Source organism: Dendrobates tinctorius, unplaced genomic scaffold (assembly GCF_039654945.1).
Source record: "Dendrobates tinctorius isolate UK_male_01 unplaced genomic scaffold, ASM3965494v1 ptg000001l, whole genome shotgun sequence".
Lineage (NCBI taxonomy): Eukaryota > Metazoa > Chordata > Amphibia > Anura > Dendrobatidae > Dendrobates > Dendrobates tinctorius.
Window position 1 is genome coordinate 5,043,635 of NW_027361669.1, and position 26,997 is coordinate 5,070,631.

At 45.9% G+C, this 26,997-nt stretch overlaps 1 protein-coding gene across 1 annotated transcript in view; it reads left to right on the forward strand.

The window, feature by feature from the left end:
- LOC141057898 (sulfotransferase 2B1-like) overlaps positions 1–26,997 on the forward strand; it is a 190,043-nt gene that overhangs the window by 39,171 nt on the left and 123,875 nt on the right. The window contains exon 2 of the mRNA XM_073554311.1: positions 4,480–4,620. Within this exon, the coding sequence (XP_073410412.1) occupies positions 4,485–4,620 (136 nt within the window). The 5' untranslated portion in view covers positions 4,480–4,484. The remainder of the gene's footprint in view (positions 1–4,479; positions 4,621–26,997) is intronic.

Here is a 26,997-nt window from a genome sequence, read left to right on the forward strand (position 1 = left end):
TTCGTTAGTTGGAATTGAACCCGCGGCTCCAGTGCAAACCACTGAGCCACCATGCTACCCATTCTAATCCACACCACAAATAGTTGTTTGTCCAATTTTTAGTACATTATATGGCAAATGAAATGGCCCTTTTTTAAAACAGAGCTAATCCCACAAAAACAAATGCTTGAATGCCTACAACAGTGAAAAAAAAAAAGGTAGAAAGATTTTAAAAAATTACTCTTGGAACACAGAGTTGAAAAATGAAAAAAAAAAAGGATTCAACAGGAAGGGGTTAAAATAGCGATCAATCAAGTTTGATAACTCAGTGTGGCTAGGCTACTTTCACACATCAGGTTTTCGGCGTCAGGCGCGATCCGGCGTCGTGCCGGAATGCCGGATCCGGCAAATGTTTTGTAAAACCTGATGTGCCGGATCCGGTTTTCTGCCGGATCCGTCTTGTTCTTGACAGACAAAACCAGATCCGTCTCATCCGGTTCATCCGTTTTTCTATCCGTTTTTCGACGGATTACGCCGGATCCGGTTTTTAAAATTGACCCTTGTGGCCTTCCGAACGGGATTGGCTACTGGAAAACTATATATAGCATGTTCCTACAGCCCTTCTTTGACAGGTTGTAGAGGAGAAAGTGCAGGTTGGAGAGAAGAGCAAGTTACTGGCGAAGATGGATGTTGTCATTGGAAATATTACCACTAGAAGTTCTGTGACGGTTTCAGTAATGAGGGACAATTTTGCACTATACTTTATGTCACCTCAAGGCAGAGTACACTGGCAGGATGACAGAGTGTGAAAGATTTGTGCCCTAAACTTGTGTACCTTCTGGACCAACAGTATATACCTTTGCCAACCAAAGTTGGCTATCTTGTCATGGTCTTACTATTTTTAGCTTTAGGCCACAGGTGTGTACCTGGTTGTGTTTTATGCAAAGTATTTCACCTTTTAACAAAAGTTGTGTACATTGTTAGGAAATCACCAACAATAAACACAACTTTTCAGGTGAAATACTTTGCTTCAAACACAACCAGGAACACAACTGTGGCAAAAAGCTAAAATTTACCCACAGTTATATACCTGGTTTTGAATACCTTTTTACCTTTTAAATACCCTGTATTTAACCTTTTTTTTAAACATATTTCGCCGCAGAAAGAAATGACAGACAACCAGTGTAAAAAATAATTTAACTTTTATTTAAAATATTTTTTTTTGTGTAAACTGTTTTTAAAGTTAAAAAAACTTTTTTAATAAAGGTTTGAAACCAACCAAATGGGCATTTTTATTACAAAAAAAAACATTATAACTCGGTGTAGTGTGGGGTGGAAATACTGCTGGAGGGGCTGCGGGACACTTCGACAATGGGAGTGTGGAGAGAGGACTGGGATCGTGGTGGGGAAGGAACAGTTAGAGGTGATGGTGTGGAAAAAGCTACAGAATGGGTGGACATGTGGGAGGCAGAAGAGGTGGTGGGCGGTGGAGTGGAGGGTTGGGCAGGGACTGTAGGAGCAGATGATGTTGATGGAAAGTTGTATGGGGAAGGAGTTTGGTACGGGGAAGGAGTTTGGTACGGGGAAGGAGTTTGGTACGGGGCAGGTTGCTGGAAGTGGGGAGATGTCTGGTACTGGGGAGGTTGCTGGTACTGGGAAGGTTGCTGGTACTGGTGAGGTTGCTGGTATGTAATAGGAGGGGAAGGATGGAAAGTGGCTGGAGGGGGTGCAGATGTAATAGGAGGGGGAGGATGGAAAGTGGCTGGAGGGGGTGCAGATGTAATAGGAGGGGGAGGATGGAAAGTAGCTGGAGGGGGTGCAGATGTAATAGGAGGGGGAGGATGGAAAGTGGCTGGAGGGGGTGCAGGTGGAGGAACTACAGTGGTGGGAGGTGGAGGTTGGGAGGTAATCTGCTGTAGAGCACCGTGGCACGAATGCATTACATGCATCTGCTGGGTAGGAGATAGTGTTGCCATGCGCTCCACAACAGACCTGAAAAAGGTGTGGTTTGGCGAAGATCTTGCTTCTGAATGCATGGTTTGCAGAAGTGTCTTCACCTCCAGAATGCTGGAGTTGATCTGCTGAAAGCCTGCGGAGATTTGCTCTGACAAGACTTTTAGACAGTTCTGGAAAGATGCATTCAGATGCAAGAACTCTGGCGCATAACTCTTTTCCTGACCCCTCTGCCGCTGCCGCCCAGTACCCGCAGGTGTACTACAGGTGGCAGGGGCAGAAGGGTGGGGTAAAGGGAAAGCGATCTCCTCACCAGCAGCTTCATGTAATGTAGGCAGCCACGATACTCCTGTGCTGGTGGATGGGACAGATGGGTCGAATGTGTGGGAAGGCTGGGAAGGTGCAGATGTACCGGGGCGGTCGAAGTGTCCCTCGGTGCCGGTCTCCTCAGGGATCGCCTCAGAAGGGTCCAATCGTGCAGGCTCCCGAGTGCTGCTCACCGTGCTGTGGAATAAAGAGAAAAAAAAACAATTAAAATACTGACATGGTATGGCCCTGGCTGAAAAAAAAAAGTTACATCTAACATTTTTTTTCACATGTGGTGTGTAATATTTACCTTCTAGTGACCATTGTTTCCCGGAGGAACGACAGGGCTTGTGCGTACTTGTACTTGCTCCTGCGTCCTCCAGATCCACTCGGGGCCCGCATCTCTTTATTGAACTCCTTCTTGAAACGATCCCTCACAGACCGCCACCGATTCACAATTCTGTTCCCTGAAACGAGAAAGGAGTGGTTAGTATACAACATCAGTGTTTCACAAACTCCAGTCCTCATGGTCCCCAGGGGTCATGTTTTCAGGATTTCCATAGTAAATAGAAATCCTGAACACATGATCCGTGGGGACCACGAGGACTGGAGTTCGGGAAACACTGGTTTACATCAAGCAACCGGTACTGTATATACTTACGCTCTTTAATCTGGGCCCGAACATCGAGGTCCTCCCAGCGGCCCACAAGGAGCGAACAGATTTCCTCCCAGAGTCGTCGGGTAACGATAAGGTCAGCGTGGCGGCGGTCAGCCATATTCCAGAGCGGCTCCCTTTCTCTGACGAGATCGATGAGGTGGTCCACATCGAGTCCACCATCCTCACCGTCAGAGTCGGGAGCACGCTGTGAAGGCTGTTAAAGAAAAAGACAAAAATAACATAATTAGCCTCCACAAAAGAAATGAAATAAAAAGTGCAAAAAAACAAAGCAAAAATATTTATACTTACACGCTGGTGACCGCCGACGACCCTGGGAGGCACTGCGAGGACCTCTTGGCCGAGCACCAGATTGGGAAGACTAGAGAAGAAAACAAAAAATGTTATGTCTTTGGATGTAGGCATTTGTTTGCTGTGTGTGGTCTGCAGAACATTGTTTTCTATGTGTTGTGTGTAGTGTGATGTTGTGTTTCTGCGTTTGATGCAAAAAACTTACCAATTGTGAGCCCACTCCAAGTGTCTGTCCACCCCTTCCTTCTTCTGGGAGCTCCTCTTCATCTTGTGAATCCTGTTTTGAAATAAAAGGCAATGAATAGACATATATTACAGAGATGATGGAGTTTGGAATTAAAAACTTACCGTCAAACGCTGACGATGCGAGGGAGGGCTCCCAGAAGATGATGTGCTGTCTTCCTGGTGGCCACACTCCATGCCTGTGGGTGGTGTTCCAGCTGCTGCCATTGCTGCTGCTGCTGCTGCATCTATTGGGCGGCTGTTGAATAAAGAGAAACAAAGGGCCAATGAATATCTTGATATTCAATAGCCCTAGTTTGGAGGAATGGGGGATTTGATAATTACCGTCTCTCATCTGCTGCTGGCCTCCCCTCCTCAGCATGTTCCATTTGCTGCTCCATTTCGGGTGGTGGTGGTGCTGATGGTGCTGCAGTGGTCTCCTGCCTTCTCCTGCTGCGCTTGGTTGCTTTCTTGGGTGGCATGTTGGGTGTGGCTGTGGGTCCCACTGTCTTGCTTTTATATATGTCTTGTGGGCAGAGCTACTGAGCATGCTCAGACCAAAAAACCGGATCCGGCCACCGGATCCGGCTTTCGCTGGATCAGGCGCATTGCGGCTCTCATAGGCATTCATTGTGTGAAAAAGCCGGACGCGACGGATCCGGCGTGTCCGGCTTTTTCGCCGGAGACAAAAAACGTTACAGTAGCCGTTTTTTCTAGACGCCGGATCGTGACACATTGCCGGATCCGGCGAAAACCGGATGAAACGCATGGCCATCCGGCGCGATCCGGCGCAAATGCAAGTCAATGAGGGGGAAACCGGATCCGGCATTGCATTTCGCCGGATCCAGTTTCTGTCAAAAGCGCCGGATCGCGCCTGACGGCGAAAACCTGATGTGTGAAAGAGGCCTAATAGGTTATATCAAAGTGCAGATTTTATTACCCAAGATTTTGTGGGAACATTGGATAAAATTCAGAGATAATGAATATGAGTCATCATGACCTTTAAAGAAACTTCTGCTATGGTCTTAACTGTAATTTGTTATTTGTTGCAGACACAATGGCTTTTAACCATTTTGAATATAAAGGAACAAGATTTGCCGTAGGGGTGCACACAGAAGAGTCTGTTGCTTATGCAGAAAATGAATTTGAAGTTTTAGATGATGACGTTTACAATGTAACCTTTCCCAAATCAGGTAAATAGTATATTTTTCATTATATCATCAACTTCAGAATCTTTAAATAATCTTTCTTTTTCTAAAGTCAGGCCCAGTATGGTTCAAATCCCCCACCACTCCTTCATACCAGTGTCATAGTTCCTTGCTAGTCTCCTTGCTTCCTGTGGGCAGCGCTATGGAAGAGATTTGGGTGTTCAGTAGATGAGTATATATATATATGCTGTAAGGATTCACATTCTTTGGCAGCTGTAAGCATACACATAAGCAATAGGCTCTTGTCCAACAATGAAATGTATATTGCTTTTGTAATAACCTGCAGGTACGGAGGATGTCGCCACGGATCTGAGGCAGACCAAGAGTTAGAGGTTTATTTACAGGGATATTCACTCTACGCAGGGAGGAACAACAAGGGGGATAATTGCAACAAGTAAACGGTAATACGGTATTTAAGGAAATAAACAAAGGCAGGAATAAACTTATCAGTCTGAAGAAGGCTTTATTGAAGGGTCTAATTCTCCAACGTTGGCACTGTCAACAGTGGCACGTGAGAACTCTCAAGTCTCTGTCCACGATAAAGATATGGCCTCCGGGAAAGCAACAGGGTGCTGGGCAGTGATAGGGGGTCTGCTTTCACCACTCTTAGTCACAAGTTTACATTCAGTACGGGTCACTGCAGGAATGATGCTGCACTCCTCGGTCAGTCCAGCTACTTCTCTCAGGGGCTCAGGACTGTCACTGCATACGCCGGGCCTGCACACACTATCGACTGTCTCTGAACTGTCAGGGGAGTCTCCTCCGGTTACGGAGGCTGGCAGGTCCAAGTTCACACAAAAGGAATGCGGCGCAGCTGACAGCTCTCTCTCTCCTGAGTGCTGTACTTTCATGCCCTGACTCTGCTCGGCTTTCTGCACGTAGCCCCTTTTTAACAGGTCACCGCCCCCTGCTGTCACATGGAAAGGTCTAGTGTAGAAAAGTACCTGGCATTTCCTAAAGCCGATGGGGACTTTCGATTCTCTTTCTCAAATTATCAGACTGCCGGGCATTTATAAACTGCATCACTGTCTACCCCTCTCTTTGAACCTGGTGGAACAGTCACATGCGCAGCTCCCTAACGTCAGTGGGGACTCCATGTGTCTCCTCGAGTATAAGTAGAATTTTGTTCAAGGTATCTCTCACCTGGGGGGTTCTGAGCATAACAGAGTCCCGTGCCTCCACATCTAGGGCCATCACTGCTATCTCTGCCTCCAATGCCGGCATCATGGGTTGCATCCGCATCATCCCTCGGATGCGCTCTGTCCAACTCCACAACATAACATTGTTCCCAGAGAATTTTGTCAAATTATTTAGCATGGCTCCCAGGGAGATGCTAGACCTGGGGCCTCCCCCAACTGGTTGGTCTGCCGCCTCCGCGCCGTTGTGCGACATCCTGCCGACTACGCCACTTGTAATAACCTGCAGGTACAAAGGATGTTGCCACGGATCTGAGGCAGAACAAGAGTTAAAGGTTTATTTACAGGGATATTCACTCCATGCAGGGAGGAGCAACAAGGGGGATAATTGCAACAAGTAAATGGTAATATGGTTTTTATGGAAATAAATGAAGCCAGGAATAAACTTATCAGTCTGAAGAAGGCTTGATTGAAGGGTCTAATTCTCCAATGTTGGTACCATCAACAGCGGCACGTGAGGACTATCAAGTCTCTGTCCACGATGAAGATATAGCCTCCGGGGAAACAACAGGGTGCTGGTCGGTGATAGGGGGCCTGCTCTCACCAATCTTAGTCACAAATTTACGGGTCCTCGGTCAGTCCAGCTAATTCTCTCATGGGTTCAGGCCTGTCACTGCATATGCGGGCCTGCACACACTAGCGACTGTCTCTGACCTGTCAGGGAAGTCTCCTCCAGTCATGGAGGCTGGCGGGTCCACGTACACACAAAGGGCGCTCACAGCGTACTGCCTGTCTGTCTCAGTCCTCAGCCGGAGGGCCCTCATGCTCAGGGAATGTGGCGCAGCTGACAGCTCTCTCTCCTGCGTGCTGTACTTTCACGCCCTCACTCTGCTCGACTTTCTGCATGCAGCCCCTTTTTAACAGGTCACCGCCCCCTGCTGTCACATGGAAAGGTCGGTCCAGGCCCCATAACCTTCCCCCTGGAAACAATGCTGCCTGGCCAGGTGGTTCCAGACACAGAGCATGAGAGGTAACCCCATTTAAGATCCTCCTTCTCTTCACCCCTTTACACTTTCATAAAGCTCCGTGGACTCAATGTAAAACAGCCTCTTCTCAGCTTTAAGACTGAGCAAAATAAACAAACCACTTCAGGGTGGCACGGTGGCTCAGTGGTTAGAATTCCACCAAGGACAAGATCTGCAAGGAGTTTATATGTTCTCCCCGTGTTTGCGTGGGTTTCCTCTGGGTACTCCGGTTTCCTCCCACATTCCAAAGACATACTGATAGGGAATTTAGATTGTGAGCTCCATCGGGACAGTGATGATAATGTGTGCAAACTGTAAAGCGCTGCGGAATATGTTAGCGCTATATAAAAATAAAGATTATTATTATAAAATTAGACTCATCAGCGAAGATTACCTTACTCCAGTCCTCTATGGTTCAATCCTTATGGTCTTTGGCAAACTTCAGCCTGGCTCTCCTTTGCTTCTCATTGGTGAAAGGCTTTTTTCTAGCTTTACATAACTTGAGCCCTGCCTCTAGGAGCCTGTTACGAACTGTTTTTGCAGTGCACTTCACCCCAGCTGCCATTTGCCATTCCTTTTGCAGGTCACTTGATGTCATCCTGCGGTTCCTGAGTGACATTCTAATAAGATGACGGTCATCCTGGTCAGTGGAGAGTCGTTTTCACTCTCTGCCAGTCTGTAGCTTTGTTGTCCCCAATGTCTGCTGCTTGACCTAATTGTAATGGACTGCAGTCTTAGAAATTTTAAGGATTGAGGAAACATGATATTCACTGTATCCCTCTGCTAGTAAAGCCAGAATTGAGCCCTTTTTTTCCTCACTCAAGAATTTTCTTTTCAACTCCTTTGGCATGGTTAAAAGTTATTTTTGTCATTCTTATTACTTTTGGGATATTACTAGCACTTGTTTTGCCAACCAGCTTGTTCTATTGCAAGAGGATTGTGAACACCACAGCAGTTTTTTTTTTATGCTTGCCTTCATTAAATAAGATTTGGTTCAGGTGATCACCTAATCAGTAGCTCATTAAGTAGAGTGAGGTGTACTCTGGTTGGAATTCAACTGACCTTGGAATGGAATGGCTGTCAGACATGTAGAGAAGCTGAATTTCCCCATCGGGGACAGTGATGATAATGTGTGCAAAACTGTAAAGCGCTGCGGAATATGTTAGCGCTATATAAAAATAAAGATTATTATTAGTTCATATGGCAAATAGGGGCCTCAGCCACTCAAATAACAGTTCAGATCTCTCAGTCTCTGGCAAAAACGGTTTTAGGAAGGTTCGCCCCAAGCAGTTCGCCCCTATCATATTGCCCCCAGGAGGATTCGCCCCCGGATTTTTCGCCCCCAGCAGTTTGCACCCGGATGTTTCGCCCCCAGATTTTTCGCCCCAGCAGTTCGTCCCCGGATGTTTCACCCCCGGATTTTTCACCCCCCTGAAGATCGCCCCCGGATGTTTCGCCCCCAGCAGTTCACCCCCGGTAGTTTGCCCCGGATGTGTGTACCCTGTTTTGCCCCCAGAATTTTGTGTTTGGATGTTTCGCCAGTTTGTCCTTGTGGTTCATGAATTCCCGTCCGTCATCAATTCACATGTCACAAAAGTACTGTACAGAGTGCTGCACTTTTGTGACATTTTAAATCAACTGTTTCCATCTGTAAACCTCACAACTGATTGCATTATAGGGTCAGAGCATTTTGCCCGCAATTTTAAGACATTTTCCAAAACGTTTCTAAAACGTTTTTGTGTTACAAAAACATACCATGAAAAAAATAAACGGATTCAAAAAATGCAGTGTGAATGAGGCCTGATTTAGGTGGGGAACGTAAATCACTCTAAACTCAAAACATTTTGTGAACTTTTACCTGACCCAACACTGAGCTGCTTTTTTGCAAGTTTTGTTGCAGATGTAACAATTTTCATGTCAGGTGTCCTGCAAGTTACATTAGACTAGCTTTTATTCCATCTTTACATCAGAATATAGCAGTGTCTAAAATCTCTACAAAGGGAGAGGTGTCCTAGCACAAAAAATCAGTCAGCTTCCACAGCAATTCACTTTCTACAAGTATGTTTTCAGTTCTACCCAAACGTGGGAAGAAGAAGTTGGTCTACGAGAATCACATTTACATATTTTCCAAACAAACGGCTGACGATGTCTATTCCATCTGGGTGTGTAAAAAACGGTTGACTTGCAAGGGACGTGTTTGGACCAATGAAGCATCTGGTGAAGTGGTGAAAGTAACCAATCCCACAACCACGCAGCACAAGCAGCAAGACCTGAAGCAATCCGACTTGTCAATGAGGCGGTCACCAGGGCAAGGACAACACAGGAGACACCACAACAGATTCTCACAGAAGACATTTCAGGAGCCCATTCTAATGTTGTAGCACTTCTCCCAAAGAAAGCATCACTGAAGACAACAATACGATTATCAAGGCAACTTGGCAGTATTCCAAGGTTGCCCCAAACTCTTGATCAACTTGTTATTCCCAGGAGTTCCAGGGGATCAATTGATTGGTATTGATGGTATCCAGCAACAGTTCCTTCTGCATGACCCTAGTAAGCATTTAACATTTCCATTATATAGAATTATTGCAAAGTTTATGTTGCACAAATGTGAAAATTTATATATTACAAAGTGCTGATATAGAATACTATGTGATTATTTTACCTTAAAGGGAAACTTTGAGGATAGTGTAATGTAGGGTGAGGCCTACTGATTCCAACTATGCCTCACTTGTGTAGTTGAAGTCTGATTCTCTGCTCAGCTTCAAAGTAGAAGTCCTGCCTTTGAGATACAGTGGCCTGCCATGTTCATAAGCAGAGTGGTAACCTTGTCCACTAACCATAATTTGCAGGTATCCAGCCATTATCAATCACAGACAAGGTTGTCGCATCAAAATCGCATCACTACATGTCAATTTTAGTGTAGAATTTTCTGCTATAAATTAGCTGCAGATTGTCTGCTGCAACTACTTAGTGCATGTGAATGGACCTTAAGGATTCATTAACATTTCTCCTAACCTCTGCCCTGCCCCCTTAGCCATGTTTTGGGCACCACATTTTAAAAAAGACATCAACAACCTGGAGCAAGTTCAGAAAAGAGCGACCAGAATGGTGACCGGTCTGCAAACCCTGTCTTATGAGGAAAGGTTGCAGGATTTGGGAATGTTTAGTTTGCAAAAGAGAAGACTGAGAGGAGACTTAATAGCTGTCTACAAATATCTAAAGGGCTGTCACATTTTAGAAGGATCAACTTTATTCTCATTTGCACGAGGAAAGGCTAGAAGCAATGGGATGAAACTGAATGGGAGGAGGCACAGATTAGATATTAGAAAAAACTTTTTGACAGTTAGAGTGATCAATGAGTGGAACAGGCTGCCACGAGAAGTGGTGAGTTCTCCTTCAATGGAAGTCTTCAAACAGAGGCTGTACAGACATCTGACTGGGATGATTTAGCGAATCCTGCTTTGAGCAGGGGGTTGGACCAGATGGCCCAGGAGGTCCCTTCCAACTCTACGATTCTATGATTCTATGATTCTATGATTCTATGTCCCCTGCCAACAGCCTGAAATGAAGTTCCAATGCTGAATTAGTGCTGGGAAGAGGGTACACCATGCCCTGGTAGGTGCCGGTCACTTACCGGAGCATGGCAGGGGGTTAATTAACATTCACCATCTGCTGCCACACGCTGCTTTGATACAGGACCTGGAATGATGTATGCAATCATGTGATCGCTCACGTCTCAGGATCTGCATCGAAGCAGAGTGAGGAAAGCAGCGCAGCAGCAGGCGGTGAGTATTAGTTTATCCTTGCCATGCTCCAGGAGGAGACAGGCACCTACTAGAGCATGATATATCTAGAGGTCCCGCTGTTCATGGGTGCATTACACCCCTTGGCGGCAGGCCCCTGCCTACATGGTAGGTACGCCACTGCTGCACTGCATGTCATTTTTTTAACTGTGCATATTTTCATGAGCATGTGGATGGGATTTAGGCATTTACGCTGCATATGACCCCGACCTAATGAACCGTTGAGTTAGTATGCTTTTTTTCACAAATACTTCTTACACGTTTGCTCGTTTTTCCTGATGTAAACCTTTTATTATCATGGAATTCTGCATTTTGCTAGTTTCTGCTGCCGTTTTTCCTTTCATGACTTTGAAAATGTGACATTTTTGAAGCTTGGAAGCATTTTTATACAGGAATATATCATTTTCCACTGGGACAATGCATGTCGTAGAAAAAACTATTGTTTAGCTCCTTCACACCAGATTTTGCTTCAATTTAACGTTTCTGTTATAAAATCAGAAAATCTGAAGCAAAATGTGAGTTTTTAATGTGAGATATGAACAACGGATGCTTCCGATTAGGAAAATTTATTGTGAATTCATCCCAAAATTCTCTGTCGCGCATCCGCCCTTTTTGCGCTGCACTGAGCGCACAAAAGTGCAACATAGTGCGTTTGGCGCACGGCGCAGCGCAAAAACGGTGGCTGCACGGGCAAAAGTGTACCAGCGCATGACCAGCGTACCCAACGCTAAGTATAGGGTATGCTGATCGCATGCAGGGTCATGCGATCGGAGGAGGAGCTGACCAGAGAAGGCATGGCCGGGGGCGGAGCTTAGCGGCGGCCCTGCGCTGCGACCAGTAACGCTAGTGTGAAACTAGCCTAAGTGTCCAAGAAAATATGCAACTCCAGGTAGAGAAAAGTTAATCCATGTGGCAGAAATGACCAGAGTACATATTAGAGATTTGAAAGCTGAGGTATAAGGAAGATATATAAAAGAAAAAGTGTTGCTACATTACCTTAAGTAGTGGCGGTACCCCATTGCGCGTTTCGCATTTTTCAAGGGGAGCGTGTTTTTTAATATAATCAGGTAAAATTACCTTTGAGTATCTGTTATACAGGGTGCTACTACCTCCTGGACTAGCGTGTCCGCCCCTACGCGCGCTTTGGCTCCTTTCTCAAGGGGCCTGCTACCAACCATGTGTCTTCATTATTTATATCTCCCAGCCGCAGCGTGGTATACTGTGCGACCCGGGTGGTGAGCGTTACTTCCAGTCACGCAGACCAGAAGTTACCACGGTTATCTGATTATATTTGCGGCGTATTATTGTAATTATGGGTATGAGGGTTATTGCCAGGCAAGTGGCATTGTTTTATGGTTGACAACTAGATCTTAATCTGTGATGTGGCCTATACAGCTTGCGATATAATTATGGCTATATTAATATTTGTAGTAGTTTATTATTAGGGCTTTTTCAGTTCTGCCCCTTGTAGCTGCAATATATTGCTGGCAGTCCCTCTGTCTATCCGTTTTCATGGTAGCTGTCTCTTCCTGGATTTGTACGTTTAATGAGCGACTGTGAGCAATGAGTGTATCTGTACTCTCCTACTCCCCAGTTTTGGCAGTATGGTTTTAATGAATTTGTTTCAATAAAAATTATATTTTTATACACACAAATAATTACCTTGTGATCATCCTTTTTCCTATGGTTCTATGAGGTACCGACAGACGTGGAGGGTCCTCTTCAGTCCTCTTCCATGCACTTCCACATTGTGTGAATATGTCATCGTACCCGGGGGAATCCCTTTCATTATTCCTAGCTAGGGATTCCCTTGGTTAAGAAGACTCCACACAGGTAGGGACCTCGGCAAAGGGGAGAGAAGCGATTTTTCTTTTTTGATGAGCAAACTCCAAACATTGCCTGGTGTTTTGGGTCGGTGTGGTTGAACCCGAGCAAGCAATGTTCGATACGAAACCTGAACTTTCCAGATCGGGTTTGCTCATCACTAGATATAGTATGATATGTAATGGATGACAAAAAGAAGCCATTAAGTGTAACACCACTAGTACATGACAGTAAAATGATGGTCACTTGTCTTAGATCAGGGGTATCAAACTCATATTCACCAAGGGCCACACCAATGTAATGGTTGTCCCCAAAGGGCCGTTTGTTACTGAAAGACCATATGCACACAATCGAGTCCTGTCCAGAACATGCATTTCTCTGCACAGAGCAGTGCATGCCCCTGTATAAGGCAAGTCACGGTGGATCAGCTCTATACCAAGCGCTGTCACATCTTCCCTGGATCTCACTGAAATCATGGAGAGCCATGGCTGCAGTTTCCAGTCACTTGTCCTTGTCGTTGGTGCTGAAAGCTGCTGATAAACAGCTGGTTCAATGCAGAATACAACTGGACCCTATTCTTGGCCTAATTTGAGGAATGGGCATCAACAGAAAAAGGGATCCTGAAGTGAGAATACCACTTTTATCTGCTGCTCCATTCTTTGGTATTCTGGCAGAGTGTTCTGTGAGGGCTAATCCCAAAACCCCCCTTCTGAAGACCAGATAAAGAGGTTCTGTAGAAGCTGGTTAACCACCACTTTAGTTCAGTAAAGCCAATATCTCAGTTGTGCTGAGATGGTTGGTGGGATTAACCCTGTAGTCAGTCAACAGCCCCCCTGCTTCCATACATAGCCTGCATTAAAGGGGTATTCTCATGCCGAACAGCAAAATAAGGCAGCATGCTTTCAGTAATCATGTTGTGGTAAGCATGCTGCCGATCTTCCCCTCCTGGTACTTACCTAGAGGTCTTCTGCTCATCTTTGCCTGATCTTCTCCTGACTGTGCGGGCTGGCGATCGCCATGCTGGATCCGGAGGCCACCACGAGTCCTCTCCTTCTTCCCAGCGTCCTCTTCTTCTGCTTCATCCCATCGCGGCACTGCGCATGCGCAGCAGTGTTTTGGTGACAGGAGAGGCATCCTGCCCCCTGGATTGACTGACGAATGGGGCAGGAGTGACGTCATGTCAGTGAGCAGCCAGGAGACATTTGGCCTCACTGCTCCGGCATTCTTCATGCTTCATGGATCAGTGATCCAGGCAAGATGAAAAGACAGCCAGAAGCAGGAGAAGACGTCACGGGGAACCGCTAGACTGCACTCCGGGACCCAAGAGCTGCAGCTGCCACAGGTAAGTATGTCAGTTATTTTGTGTTCTAGGGTGATAATACTCCTTTAAGGCCAGCAAATAGAGCTGCTGAAAAGGCAGCCACAAGAATCCCCAGCAATTGGGGTCCTGTATATTTTACCTCCAGGTATGTTCAGCCCTAGTGTCAGGAACACTGCACTGCACTTGCTCACTGAGCCAGTGCACTTGTCCTGAGTACAAAAACAGTGCTCAAAGACACCTGTGGAGCGGGCAGCAGCGGTGATGATGCATGCTCTGAGAAAACCGCAGAGGCTATAGAGCAAATAGACTTCTTTTCTGCTTGTAGTGTCTTGTGCAAGCAGTTGTACAAAAATGTCTTCCCACTGCCTTTTGGGCCGTCTAGAATAAAACAGTGTGAGCTAGTGTCCTCTGGCTGTGATGCAGCATTGACTGCTTGCATAATTGCATCGAAAGTCGATTTCTGAGCTTCATTAAGCATAGCTTTCAATTGTTCAGTCTCCTGCTTTCCTCCTGAGGTCTTAGTTTCCAGCTCAGTCCCTGCATGTTCAGCTAAGTGTTCATTTGCTATTCTGTTTACATTTGATCTGGTTTTGTCTGTCTCAGTTTTGTGTGGGTCAGCCAGCTCCGGCTGGGGCTGTGCTGAATCACCATCCATATGTTACTGCTTGTGCCAGTTTGTTTTGTCCCTTATTAGATTGGCCTATTTTTGCTCTGCTTTCAGAATATACCAGAGTGCTGATATAGTGGGCGTAGTCGTGCGACTTCAGTATTTTGTGCATCAGACGTGTTGAACTTTTTTGCAGGGTTTTTTTTGCGTGATTGCAGACAATGTCTTTCTTTTCCTGTCCTGTCTAGTCAGTGTGGGCCCCATCATTTGCTCAGTCTATTTTCCTGCCTACATTTGTGTTCTCATCTTGTCTCACCGACAGTGTATGTTTGGGGGCTATCTATTCCTTTGGGGTCTGCTCTGGGGCAGTTTAGATTTCCCCTTTCTTGCTTTCGGCTTAGTTAGCTCTCCGGCTGTGCCAAGGAGTCTAGGATCATCGTAGGCACGCTCCACGGCTACTGCTAATTGTGTGGATAGGATCAGGGGTCTGCAATCCGCTTAGTTACCAACCTCTCTGGTTTTCTGTGGCTTAGCTTGGGATTGCTCTCCTCCTTGGTGAACCAATCATAACAGTCTCCCATTCTCCATCGACCGCAGAGGAGCCTGCTCAGCAGTTCCGTCGTTCCTGACGCTCTGCTCAGACCAGGTCTGTGGGTCTGGCTGTTGCTGCCACCTCTGGGCCAGCAATAGCAACACAGGCTGCTCAGCAGCAAGCCACTCGAGAGGCTAAGTCCTTCCGTCGCTCCACTGAGCATGCTCACGAGACGATCTCCCATTGGTGATCGGGAGTCACATGCACATGTCCTTCTCCAGATCTGATTGGTCCTTCTCAGGGATCTGAAGCTATAAAAGGTTCGCATGGCCGCACGGCCATGCGCTAATATAGACTCTAGTTGCTACATGTGCGAATGATGACGGATGCATGGACTTGCAAATGACACATTAAGATTCCCCTCCTTCTGATATTACGTGTGTGGATAGGGAACTAGTGATAGAGTCAGCGCCAGTCAGTGGCAAGCTACAGGCCACAGTGCATATCATCCACGGTACTAGCGTCCGACAGTGTGCCTGCTATCGGGCATTGTCATCCTGCGGCAGTGTCTGTCGCCGCGCTGCAGTCAGCAGTACTTATTGGCGTCCGCGGTTGCGATGCCGCACGCACGGTAGGTCTAGAAGGATGCTGTCCCTGTGTCTTGGGCCCGAGTCCTGTGACCATATACCGTGCGTGCTTTCCGCTGAAACCTGTGAATTCAACAGGCTCAGCATTTGTGTTTAACGCCTTGGCGTCTCTGTGAATTAACAGAGTCCACCGAGCGCACACCGGGTGACGTTCAACCCGCGTGTGCTATACCGCCATATCGAGCGTCTGCCATTACATAGCAGCAGTGTAACACCTCTGCACGGTGGACCCCGGGCGGCGAACGCACTTTCTATTATTTTTTATTTAGTGCGTTCCACCATCTCTAACAGTAATCCTCCATAAATTTGGTTTTATATTTTTGCCATAATGCCAATGGTTTAGCTGGTTCCCCATTTACACAAATTATAGCAAAAAATTGCGAATTTGGTAGGGCATTTTGAAAGCAATTGCATCCGTTATACCGTCTTCCCATTGGGAATCATCTTCCAAAAGAAGAAGATCAGTGCACGCATTTTTATACGTGTCATGTACGACTCCATTGACAGTCCTTAAAGTCAGCATAAGACTTTGCTCCTCTTACGTGAAGTAAAAGGAGTCTGAGGTAATACAGCTCACCATCTGTTAAAGAGACTGTAACATTCGGGCAATTGTTTTCCCAAATTGAGCCTGTTGTTTTTTCCATCCTTCTGGTAGAGCATTTCTATCCCAGACATAGTGATCAGGGATTTCACTGTACAAATACTGATGGGTGGAAGTGTCAACTCTGTTTAGCTCAAAATAAGCCTGCAGTGTAGAGGCTTTTGAGTCCAAAATAACCATATCCTCCTTATCATCTTCGAAAAACACTTGCTGCATGTTTTCAAGGTGCACAGCCAGCCTTTTAATGGTATGTGAAGCATAATGCATTTTATTTTTTCTGATTCTCCACATTCCCTCAGGGACACTTATATACCGAGAATCTAGGTACATGGCTGGTTCATTCCAGTTTAATGTATCAAACTTGATATTGGCAGAGTCATGCCGTTTGTATACATATTTGAAAAGATATTTAACACTTTTTATTGAAGCACATATCTCAACACTGATATGGCAATTGTACTTGAGTAATAAATAGGGATTATGCGGAACTACCCATCTATTGTCGATTTTCTCGCGTTCCTTGTCTGGTTTTCCCAGTATTGCGTCGATGGTACTGTGGGTAACCATCAACATTGGGGTTTGTCTCTGTATTAAAATCCTTTGGGAATTTTTTTGAGCATTGACCATCTGTCATGCATATAGCACCATGTTGTTCCTCATCACATGGGCCATGAATCATGTGCTTCATCACTGCCTCATGCAGTTTTGGATTTGCTGTCCCATTTGGGATTTCAGCAGAGACCACTTCATCAATTCTTTCTTTGTCCCTTGGTTTATCTTCCTCTCCGAGGATTAAGAGCATGTGAGCGTGTGGTAGTCCACGCTTTTGAAATTCTATTACATGCACATCGGCAACTACACGTCCAAAAATGTGCTTTTTCAAAATCTTGTTAAGCACGACTTGGAGCTTAATTTTAAATACACGTGCAACCAAATCTGGTCTGAACACTGGCCTTTGCCATGGTTCTAAGTTTTCAGTAATTTCTTTCAACTTTAGGTTACAGGTCATCGTAACAAAATGATCTGGCTTTCCGAATTTTGGGACAATTGTCATGGCGTCTTGGTAATTTTGCTGCATAGCTCTTGGGCTTGCAATGAAACTGGGTGGCAAAATTACTGGTGTCCCAGCTTTTAGCCCTTGGTGTAACGCAGCATTATGGATGTGATCCATAACACCGGCATAACTGTCGAAGCATAATGCCTTTTGATTTTGTTTTATATATTCGATCCTGTCGGATTCAATTTTGACGTAACTGTCAACGATAAATTGTTACGTCAACTTGCCAGCATTTAAAAGGGGATTGGACTTGTCATGAATAGCAAGCCTGAATGCATAGTACTGCAACAGGGTGATTTTGTCTTGTCGATCTTGATCCACTGGTATGGATGGTAGATCAATGTCACCAATTCCTTGATGTTGCACACATAGGGCAATTGGAGTTGTCAAATTTATTGTCCATCCACTGTCCCCATATGGGAATAGTAGTGGATATGTCATTGCATCACACTTTATGTGAAGAAAGCTGATTTGAACTGTTTGGTTTTCATTTTTCAGGTGAACTCTGATGTCCCTATTAAATGGGGGTTCACCCAAAGCATTTTGATAAATTATAGCTACTTCATTGCACCTTGGTGCATTGTAGCGCCTCTGGTCATCATTGTAGTCATTTATAATTGACATTGTTATTTCGAGTGGATCGCGATTTTCTAATTAAGCAATCCTCTCTTTCAAATTCCCTCATCATTGTGAAGGCTCTTGCGAGCGGGTTAATTGCTTTCATTTTCTCTCCAAGAGATGACAGCAGTGCTGGGAGGCACTTTTTATTTGCTTGACTTCTTGTACTTAATGCTTCTTCACTGTCCAAAATGTAAATCTGGGCATACTTAGGAGTACTACCTACAGCGGGATGCAATGGAGCAGTTCTATGGTAAATTTGTCCATGAATTCGAAAACAGTATGGACCATGCCCAGGAGGTGGCGCTGCTTGTGCTCCCATTGATGCCAAAGCAAGAGAGCTATTGTATTGCCTTATATTGCCATAAAGTTATTGGAGTATTGATGCTCTCCTTTCATCAACTTGACTAATTGATCATCCATACGAATGGGACGGTATTGGATACGCCCTCTCTTGCAGCAGAAAGGGAATGTTTTGTCCTGCGCCATTTCGTTTTTGAAATTTTTAGATTGGCAGAACTGACATCGAAATGTCAGTTCGCCAGCATAGTGCTCTTTAATACGTGTCTCATCAATTTGATTAAGAAGCCCTCTAGTGGCAAATTTAGCTTGCCGTTGTCAAGTGGCTCTTGCATTTTGGACACGTCTTCTATCTTGTTCTCGTCTTTGAGAAATTTGTGTATCACTTTGTGCATTGCGTGTTGCTCGTTGTTGTGCACCATTAGATGTTCTACATGATTCAGTTACTTCATTCATTTCCCTTGCTTTGGTCATCCTCTGTCGGGCTGCATTAGCAGTTCTTTGACAATTTTGCTCGTCTTCTGTTTCATTAAGATGCAGGTTACGCATCCGTCTGCGATTCGCTTCTCTACATGCAGCAGTACAATCAATTTGATTCATCTTTGCTTGTTGCCTCACACTGTTGCCTCACAGTGTTACCGCACAGTGTTGCCTCACAATGTTGCCTCACAGTGTTGCCTCACAGGCTAACGTTCAAAAAAGGCTTATGCCTTAACTCGTCACCAGGGAGAGCTCCTCTCCTTATTAGATATGTCACTTAACTCCGATACAGGGCCTTACAGTACTTAGGTATCCATGGTAACACCCATGCATATAGTCAGTTAGCTGCTAGTGTTAGTAACTATGGATACCTAAGTTACTTTTGAGCTGTGGATGACTCATTGTGTCCAGACAGACGGTTGGGCTGTGGATGACGCATTGTGCACAGACACACGGACAAGTCCAAATTAAGTATATGGATATATATATATATTGTAGTGTGGCTAATGGTCACATAGTCAATGGGAGGTACTGTATGTGTCATGGAGATGGCTTGTCTCTGTGATGTAACCCGGAGTATTTTCTCTAGTGCGCGAAAGCACTAAGAGGTTCCTTTTTTGCACCTTGTCCAGGTTGTGGGTAGGTATGAGAGATGGGCGGGTCTGGCTACCCATATAACTCACATCTGGGTTTGGTTACAGCCTATATAAAAGAGGCTGTTGTTTGGCACATGGTCTGTGTGTTGGGAGGGAGATGGCCTCCTGTGTGTGTGGCTCCAAACCAATCCTGAGTACTGGACATTACTCAAGTCTGTGTGCCCACAGGCCTGGCGGAGCAGAGCCTTGCTATGGACATTTGTACTTTGTTTTGCCTGATCTAAAGGCTGTTTATTTTCTTTTTTTGCTTCTGGGTTTATGAAGCAATAAACTTACATGAACTTTTAAAGAAACAAGCCTCTTGTTTTCCTCCCGTCACACCCGAGTGAGTACAACCCCTACAATTCGTGCTAGATGTGTGGGCAGTGTTCCCAGCAGAGATGCGAAACTGCTACAGGAAGGACTGCATATCCTAGGTTAAGGCTGTTGCAAGCCAGCAAGCATCGCCAGACAAGATGGAGGACCTGGCGAAACACCTGGTCCAGTCGCATCAGCAGCAGCAAGAGACCAACAGGCTGTTGTTACAGGAGATCCAGCAGAGCCAGCAGGAGCAATGGCAGCAGATGCAGCTTCTGGCAACCGCCATCCAGGACAGGACAAGCGCCCCAATCCAAGGTTTGGCTGATGACGCCCTCGCCCAGAAAGCGGTAAGACGGACTTTGCAGTAAATGACTCCCGGGAATAATGTTGAGGCCTTCCTGACAGTGTTTGAAAGGGTCACCAAGAGGGAGAAACTCCCGCCAGAGCAGTGGGCAGATGTACTTGTGCGATACATGATGGCGGAACCCCAGAAAGCATACTATGATTTAGCTTTGCAGGACACCAAAGAGTATTGCAAACTGTAAGCTGAGGTTCTTGCATGCTTGGGTGTAGCAATGACTCTCAGGGTACAGCGGGTTCACCGTTTGGTGTCTCACCAGGACAAACCATCGCGCTCCAAAATGTTTGACCTTTTCCACCTGGTCCAGAAGTGGCTGCAGCCAGAGATCTCTTGTGCCTGCACAGATGGTAGAACAGGTGGTGGTTTGTGCACTCCCTGCTGTTTAATAGTGCCGGGCCCCTATAGATGGAAGATGTTGGACATGGCCCATTCACACATCTTGGGGGGACATCTGGGAGTGGAAAAAAATGCAGGAATGGATTGTGCAGAAGTTCTATTGGCCTGGGCGTCACCAGGAAATATTAAAGTACTAGCTGAAGAGCCCGGCACTGCCCGGGCATAGTAACTAACTGTGGTTAGTTACAACAAATTATAATTATCCTCCATCCCACAGTCCCGTGCCCATATACCACTAATACATATCCTCCATCCCATAGTCCCGTGCCCAAATACCCATCATACATATCCACCATCCCATAGGCCCATGCCCATATACCCATCATACATATCCTCCATCCCATAGTCGAGTGCCTATATACCCATCACACATCCTCCATCCCATAGGCCCGTGCCCATATACCCATCATACACATCCTCCATCCCATAGTCCCATGCCCATATATACCCATCATACATATCCTCCATCCCATAGTAGAGTGCCTATATACCCATCATACACATCCTCCATCCCATAGTCCCTCCCCATATATACCCATCATACATATCCTTCATCCCATAGTAGAGTGCCCATATACCCATCACACATCCTCCATCCCATAGTAGAGTGCCCATATACCCATCATACATATCTGCCATCCCATAGTCCCGTGCCCATATACCCGTCATACACATCCGCCATAGTCAACCATTATGACATCATAATGAGCGGCGGGGCTTGCAACCTATGATGAATCAGCATTGCCATGGAAACCATTATGACATCATAATGAGGGGTGGGGCTTGATACGCACACACTTTTTCCCCATTATGTAGATAGGGGCATTATGACATCATAATGAGGGGCGGGGCTTGAAGCGCACACACTTTTTCCCCATTATGTAGATAGGGGCAAAATTGTTTGGTGAATTGGAACGCGCGGGGTTAAAATTTCGCCTCACAACATAGCCTATGACGCTCTCGGGGTCCAGACGTGTGACTGTGCCAAATTTTGTGGCTGTAGCTGCGACGGTGCGGATGCCAATCCCGGACATACACACACACATACATACATACATACACACATTGAGCTTTATATATTAGATTGCAGGTCCTGTTCCACATGTCAGTTAACCACCCCCACTTCTCTCTTTCGGCGTCCCCTCATGCCATTGCCCATTATTGAAGTGCCGTTCGAGAGACTTGCTATGGACTTGGTCGTCTCCCCTGGTTAAATCAGCTCATGGGCATCAGTATACAGTATATTGGTCATCCTGGACTATGCCACACGCTATCCTGAGGCAATTCCCATGAGAAACTCCTCCACGAAGAGTATTACTCGTGAATTGCTCCAGGTGTTTTCCCAGACAGGTTTGCCTAAGGCCTCTTTCACACTTCAGTTTTTTACAATCAGTCACAATCCGCCAGGTTTTGAAAAAAACGGATCCTCAATTTTCTTTTGAGGATCCGTTTTCTTTTTCTCCATTGACTTTCATTAATGGCGGATTGTGACGGATTGCTGTCCGTTGCATCGGTTTTTTTTGAGGAACCGCCAAAAGTTGCTGTCCGTCACCATCCTCAAAGATTTCAAAACGGAGCTTGCAACGTTTTTTTTTCTGGCGGATCCTCCAGACACTCATTTAACCCGAAATTCTTTCTGGGTGCCGGACAAAAAAAAAAAATTCTCTCTCTCTCTCCCTCTCCTTTTCCAGGCTGCGATTCCTTTAAAATTCTTCATTTTGCGGATCCGTCAAAAAAACGGATGGGTGGCATCCGTTGTCATCAGTTCTAAAACGGATCCAGCATCCGTCCTTTTGGCGGATTTTGACTGATGCAAAAAACTGAAGTGTGAAAGAGGCCTAAGGAGATTTTGACCAACCAGGGAACACCTTTTATGAGTAAGGTGGTGAGGGAGTTATGCAAGGTCCTGCAAATCTCCCAGTTCAAGACTTCAGTGTACCATCCTCAGACAGATGGTCTTGTCGAGAGATTTAATAAAACACTGAAGAACATGCTAAGGAAAGCCATAGAGAAAGATGGTACAGACTGGGACTGTCTCTTACCGTATCTGCTGTTCTCTGTCCATGAGGTTCCACAGGCCTCTACTGGGTTCTCGCCCTTCAAATTTTTGTATGGCCGACACCCGTGAGGTCTCCTGGATATAGCCTGGGAAGTCTGGATGCCGTTTGGACTACAGGGGGCCCCGGAGGCCTTCCAGAGAGCTATGGATAAAATCCTGGCACCCCATACACAATACGCAGCTGCATACCTGGACGATAGCGTTATCTTTAGCCTGGACTGGGAGATTCATCTGGAAAAGGTCTAAGTGGTGTTTGATGCTCTAAGAACGGTGGGGTTTTCAATAAACGCAAAGAAGTGTGCCTTGGGGAAAGAACAAGTCAACTACGTATGTAGTGGGTCGAGGCGAGATAAAACCTCAGATCAGTAAAGTGGAGACAATTCAAACATGACCAAGACTGTTATCCAAGAAGCAAGTTAGAGCCTTCCTGGGGATCGTGAGATACTACAGGAGGTTCATCCCAAATGTCACTATTTTGGCCACGCCCCTGACTGACCTCCTTAAGGGGACAAAATCGGAAATGGTCAAATGGTCTGAGGAGGCAGATACAGCTTTTAAAGAAATGAAAAGAGCTCTGTGTAAGCAACCAGTTCTGGTGGCCTCTGACTTTAACAAAGTTTATTCTCCAAACAGATGCCTCAGATGTCTGGGTAAGAGCAGACCTTTCCCAGGAGATACACAGGGAGGAGCACCCTGTTCTCTACCTGAGTAGGAAGCTATCATGTGAGAGGAATTACTCGGTCATAGAAGAGTGGTTGGCCATAAAGTGGGCGGTGGACACATTACGGTACTATCTGGTAGGACGTAAGTTTAGGTTGATATCCGACTATGCCCCACTCAGATGGTTGAAAGAAACAAAGAGGAAAAATGCTAGGGTCACCCGTTGGTTTTTAGCCCTACAAGATTTCAACTTCCATGTAGCGCATAAAGCAGAGAAGCTACAAGGTAATGCTGATGCCCTCTCGAGAATCCCTTGTCTGGTAGGGGAAAGTGCCAAGCCGCACGGCATTAGGCAGAGGGGGGAGGTATGTAGTGTGGCTAATGGTCGCATAGTCGATGGGAGGTATGTGACACAGAGATGGCTTGTCTCAGATATGTAACCCGGAGTATTTTCTCTAGTGCATGAAAGCACTAAGAGGTTTGTTTGTTGCACCTGGGTCCAGGTTGCAGGTAGCTATGAGAGATGGGTGGGTCTGGCTACCCATATACCTCACATCTGGGTGTGGTTACAGCCTATATAATGGAAGTTATTGTTTGGCACATGGTCTGTGTGTTGGGAGGGAGAAGGCCTCCTTTGTGTGTGGCTCCAGACCAAGGCTGAGTACTGGACATTACTCCAGTCTGTGTGCCCACAGGCCTGGTGGAGCAGAGCCCTGCTATGAACATTTGTACTTTGTTTTGCCTGATCTAAAGGCTGCTTAATTTCTGCTTTTGCTTCTGGGTTTATGAAACTATAAACTCACATGAACTTTTAAAGGAACAAGCCTCTGAGTTTGTTTTTTCATGACATATTGTACTTCATGTTAGTGGTACAATTTCTTCGATATGACTTGCTTACATTTATGAAAAAACTGAAATATGGTGAAAATTTTGAAAATTTCACAATATTCAAACTTTTATTTTAATTTTTATCCCGTTAAATCAGAGCGATATGTGTAAGAATTAGCAGGAACGAAGGATGCAGTGACAAGCAAGAGGCAGAGCAAAAGTTAACGGGTTTATTACAGGGGATACTTCACGCATGGAGAGTGTAAGAGGTATAGAGAAGGTAAGGCTCAGAGAATAAATGTTCATATAACAGGTAAACTTATCAGTCTGATGTTTCCGGATGGTGTAGGCTTGAAATCCCACGGTGGCACCGTAAGTGACGCGTGAAGTTCCTACTGAGGCAGACTCTTCAGGAACTTCGGATTCTCGTCTGGCTTGTACATCTTCGGGTGGTTGTACAAGACCTTCTTCCTCTTTACAATCCACAGCAGCTGGTGGAAGTATTTCTTGAGCACCTCGTATACAGGTCCTTCAGAGTTGACTCGCCGCTTCATCCAATAAGAGTTCCTCTCCCACCAGCTTTCCAGTTTTTCTTGAGGACATTTTTCACACACTAGTACACGGTCCCCTACTTGGAGATCTGTCCCCCGCAGTGGAGTACTCTCCACATGCTCTAATTCTTGGAATCTGGTCCGCACCAATTTTGCAAAGTTTGCAAACGATGGCGGTGTTATCAAACCCAGGTGGACACCCCCGTCCATGTGTAGTCCTCCTCTGGATCCAGCTTCAGCTCAGTAATCTCTTTCCCTGAGCGACCAAATAGCAATACTAATTCAGCTACGTATTCAGGCCACCGGGCTTTCCGGTCTTCCTCCAGTGTTCCCAACATTTGAATTAAACATTGAACCGCTCACAGGCTCCATTTCCCTAAGGATGATATGGCGTGGTAAGAGACTTCTCAATATGGTGTAATTCCTCCATCACTTTCCCTAGGAAGCAGACCTCCTGGTCAGAATGAATATGCTTCGGACAACCGTAGACTTGAATGAAATTTTTATAGATTGCATGCGCAGCGAACTTCGCAGTCTGATCTTGTGATGGGGTCACGACAGCAAACTTCATGAACTGGCCCGATAGACAGATAGTCTATCATTAACAGTTCCAGGGGGGCAAACGTCACGATAGTTTGAGTGGGAGTTCTCTGCTTTTATTAGTTTTGCTAACTCACAACTCCTGTATAGCCAACAAGTCTTTTCCACTACAGCCTTCAGCCGAGGATTGCAAACTAACTGTTGTAACCACTGAAAAGTCTTCTCTTGGCTAAAGTGTGCTCCTCTTTCATGTGCCTCTGTGGCCACCTTGTGTAACAGCATCTCTGGGATCACCACTTGCCAGGTGACACCTAGTTCCCATTGTAATTGGACCTTTCGATACAGCAATCCATTCTTCATTTGAATACGCTCCCACTGTTGCAGAATTCGCAGAGTCTCTGGGGATAGGGCATTTCTCTCTTCTAGACTGGGCAGACGCTTAGACGTTACCCACTGTCTCAGTTGGGCAAGCTCCACATCTTCCTACTGTAACCGGACTCACTAATCACGGGCTCGCCCCAAGACACCCTCCCAGGCCAACACTTGCACCTGCTCCTGTGTAGCTGCCACTGTCCTAGCAGAGTCTCAGAACTTTGGGATTTCTTCATCTTCTAACTCCTCATCCCTATTTCACCCAGGTTTCACATGTTTCTCTCTGGATAAGGCGCCAGCATGAGTATTCTCAGCCCCTCTTTTGTAGGCGATCTTATATCGAAATTTTGCCATTCTGGACACCCATTGTTGCTCCAGAGCTCTCAGCTTCGCATTCTCCAGATGAGCCAGAGGGTTGTTATCGGTGCACACCAGTACTTCCGAACTGGACAAGTATTCCGCGAACCTCTCCGTCATCGCCCACACCAACGCCAGCAGCTCTAACTTGAAGGAACTGTAATTATCTGGATTTCATTCGGTATCATGAGAGGACAGACTCGAATAAGCGATCACCTTCTTTCTTCCGTCCTGCATCTGTGACTACACAGCCCCAAGTCCATGCAAGCTCCCGTCAGTGTGAAGAATGAACGGTTGTGAAAATTCCGCATAAGCCAATACAGGTTCTTCTGTCAATGCCTTCTTCAGGTCTTGAAAGGCTTTTTCCTGTCGTTCTTCCCAACGAATAGTCTGGTTCTTTGTGCCTGAGGGCACGTCCCTTAAAAGTTTCAGCAATGGATTCACTATATGGGCAAAATTCTTCACGAAACACTGGTAGTGCCCGGTCAGTCCCAAGAATACTCAGATGTCTTTCACCATCCTCGGTGTGGGCCAATCTTGGACCACAGCTACTTTCTCTCGGGATGATCTTACCCCTTCAGCAGAGACGACATTACCCAAGTACTTCATTTGAGTGTGGAGCAGATGACATTTCTGAGGTTTCACTTTTAGTACCTGTCTTTGAAAGCGATGTAACACCTGTTCTAGTCTTTGTAGATGGTCCTCAATTGAAGCTGCATACACTATAATGTAATCTAAATAGATGAGTGTGGCTTTGAAATTTAAATCGCCTAAACACCTCTCCATTAACCATTGGAATGTTCCAGGAGCATTGGCTAAACCGAATGGCATCTGGTTAAATTCAAACAGTCCTATGGGAAGTATAAGGGCTGTCTTCGGCCGGTCCTGCTCCGACATCGGTACTTGCCAGTAGCCACTGGCGAGGTCCAACAATGAAAAGAATTTGGCTTTTCCCAAAGCAGACAGATTCTTCAAACCTGGGTAACGGATATGAGTCTCTCACAGTACAGGCATTGAGTTTACGATAGTCCATACAAAAACGTGCCGTCCTTCTTCCACACTAACACTATAGGGGCAGCCCACGGACTTTGGCTCTCCCTTATGACGCCTTTCTGTAGCATCTGACTTAGCGTACTTTTCACCTCTTGGTATAGTTGTGGAGGAATTTGTTCTCTTATGGGTGCGGCGTTTCCAGTTGGTATCTCGTGTGTGATTGCTGTAGTGCTGCCAAAATCATCCTCATGGCTTGCGAATACATCCCTATACTGCCCTAGTAGAGCTTTCACCTGCTGAATCTGTAGCGGAGTAAGATCTGTCAGCTCGACTCG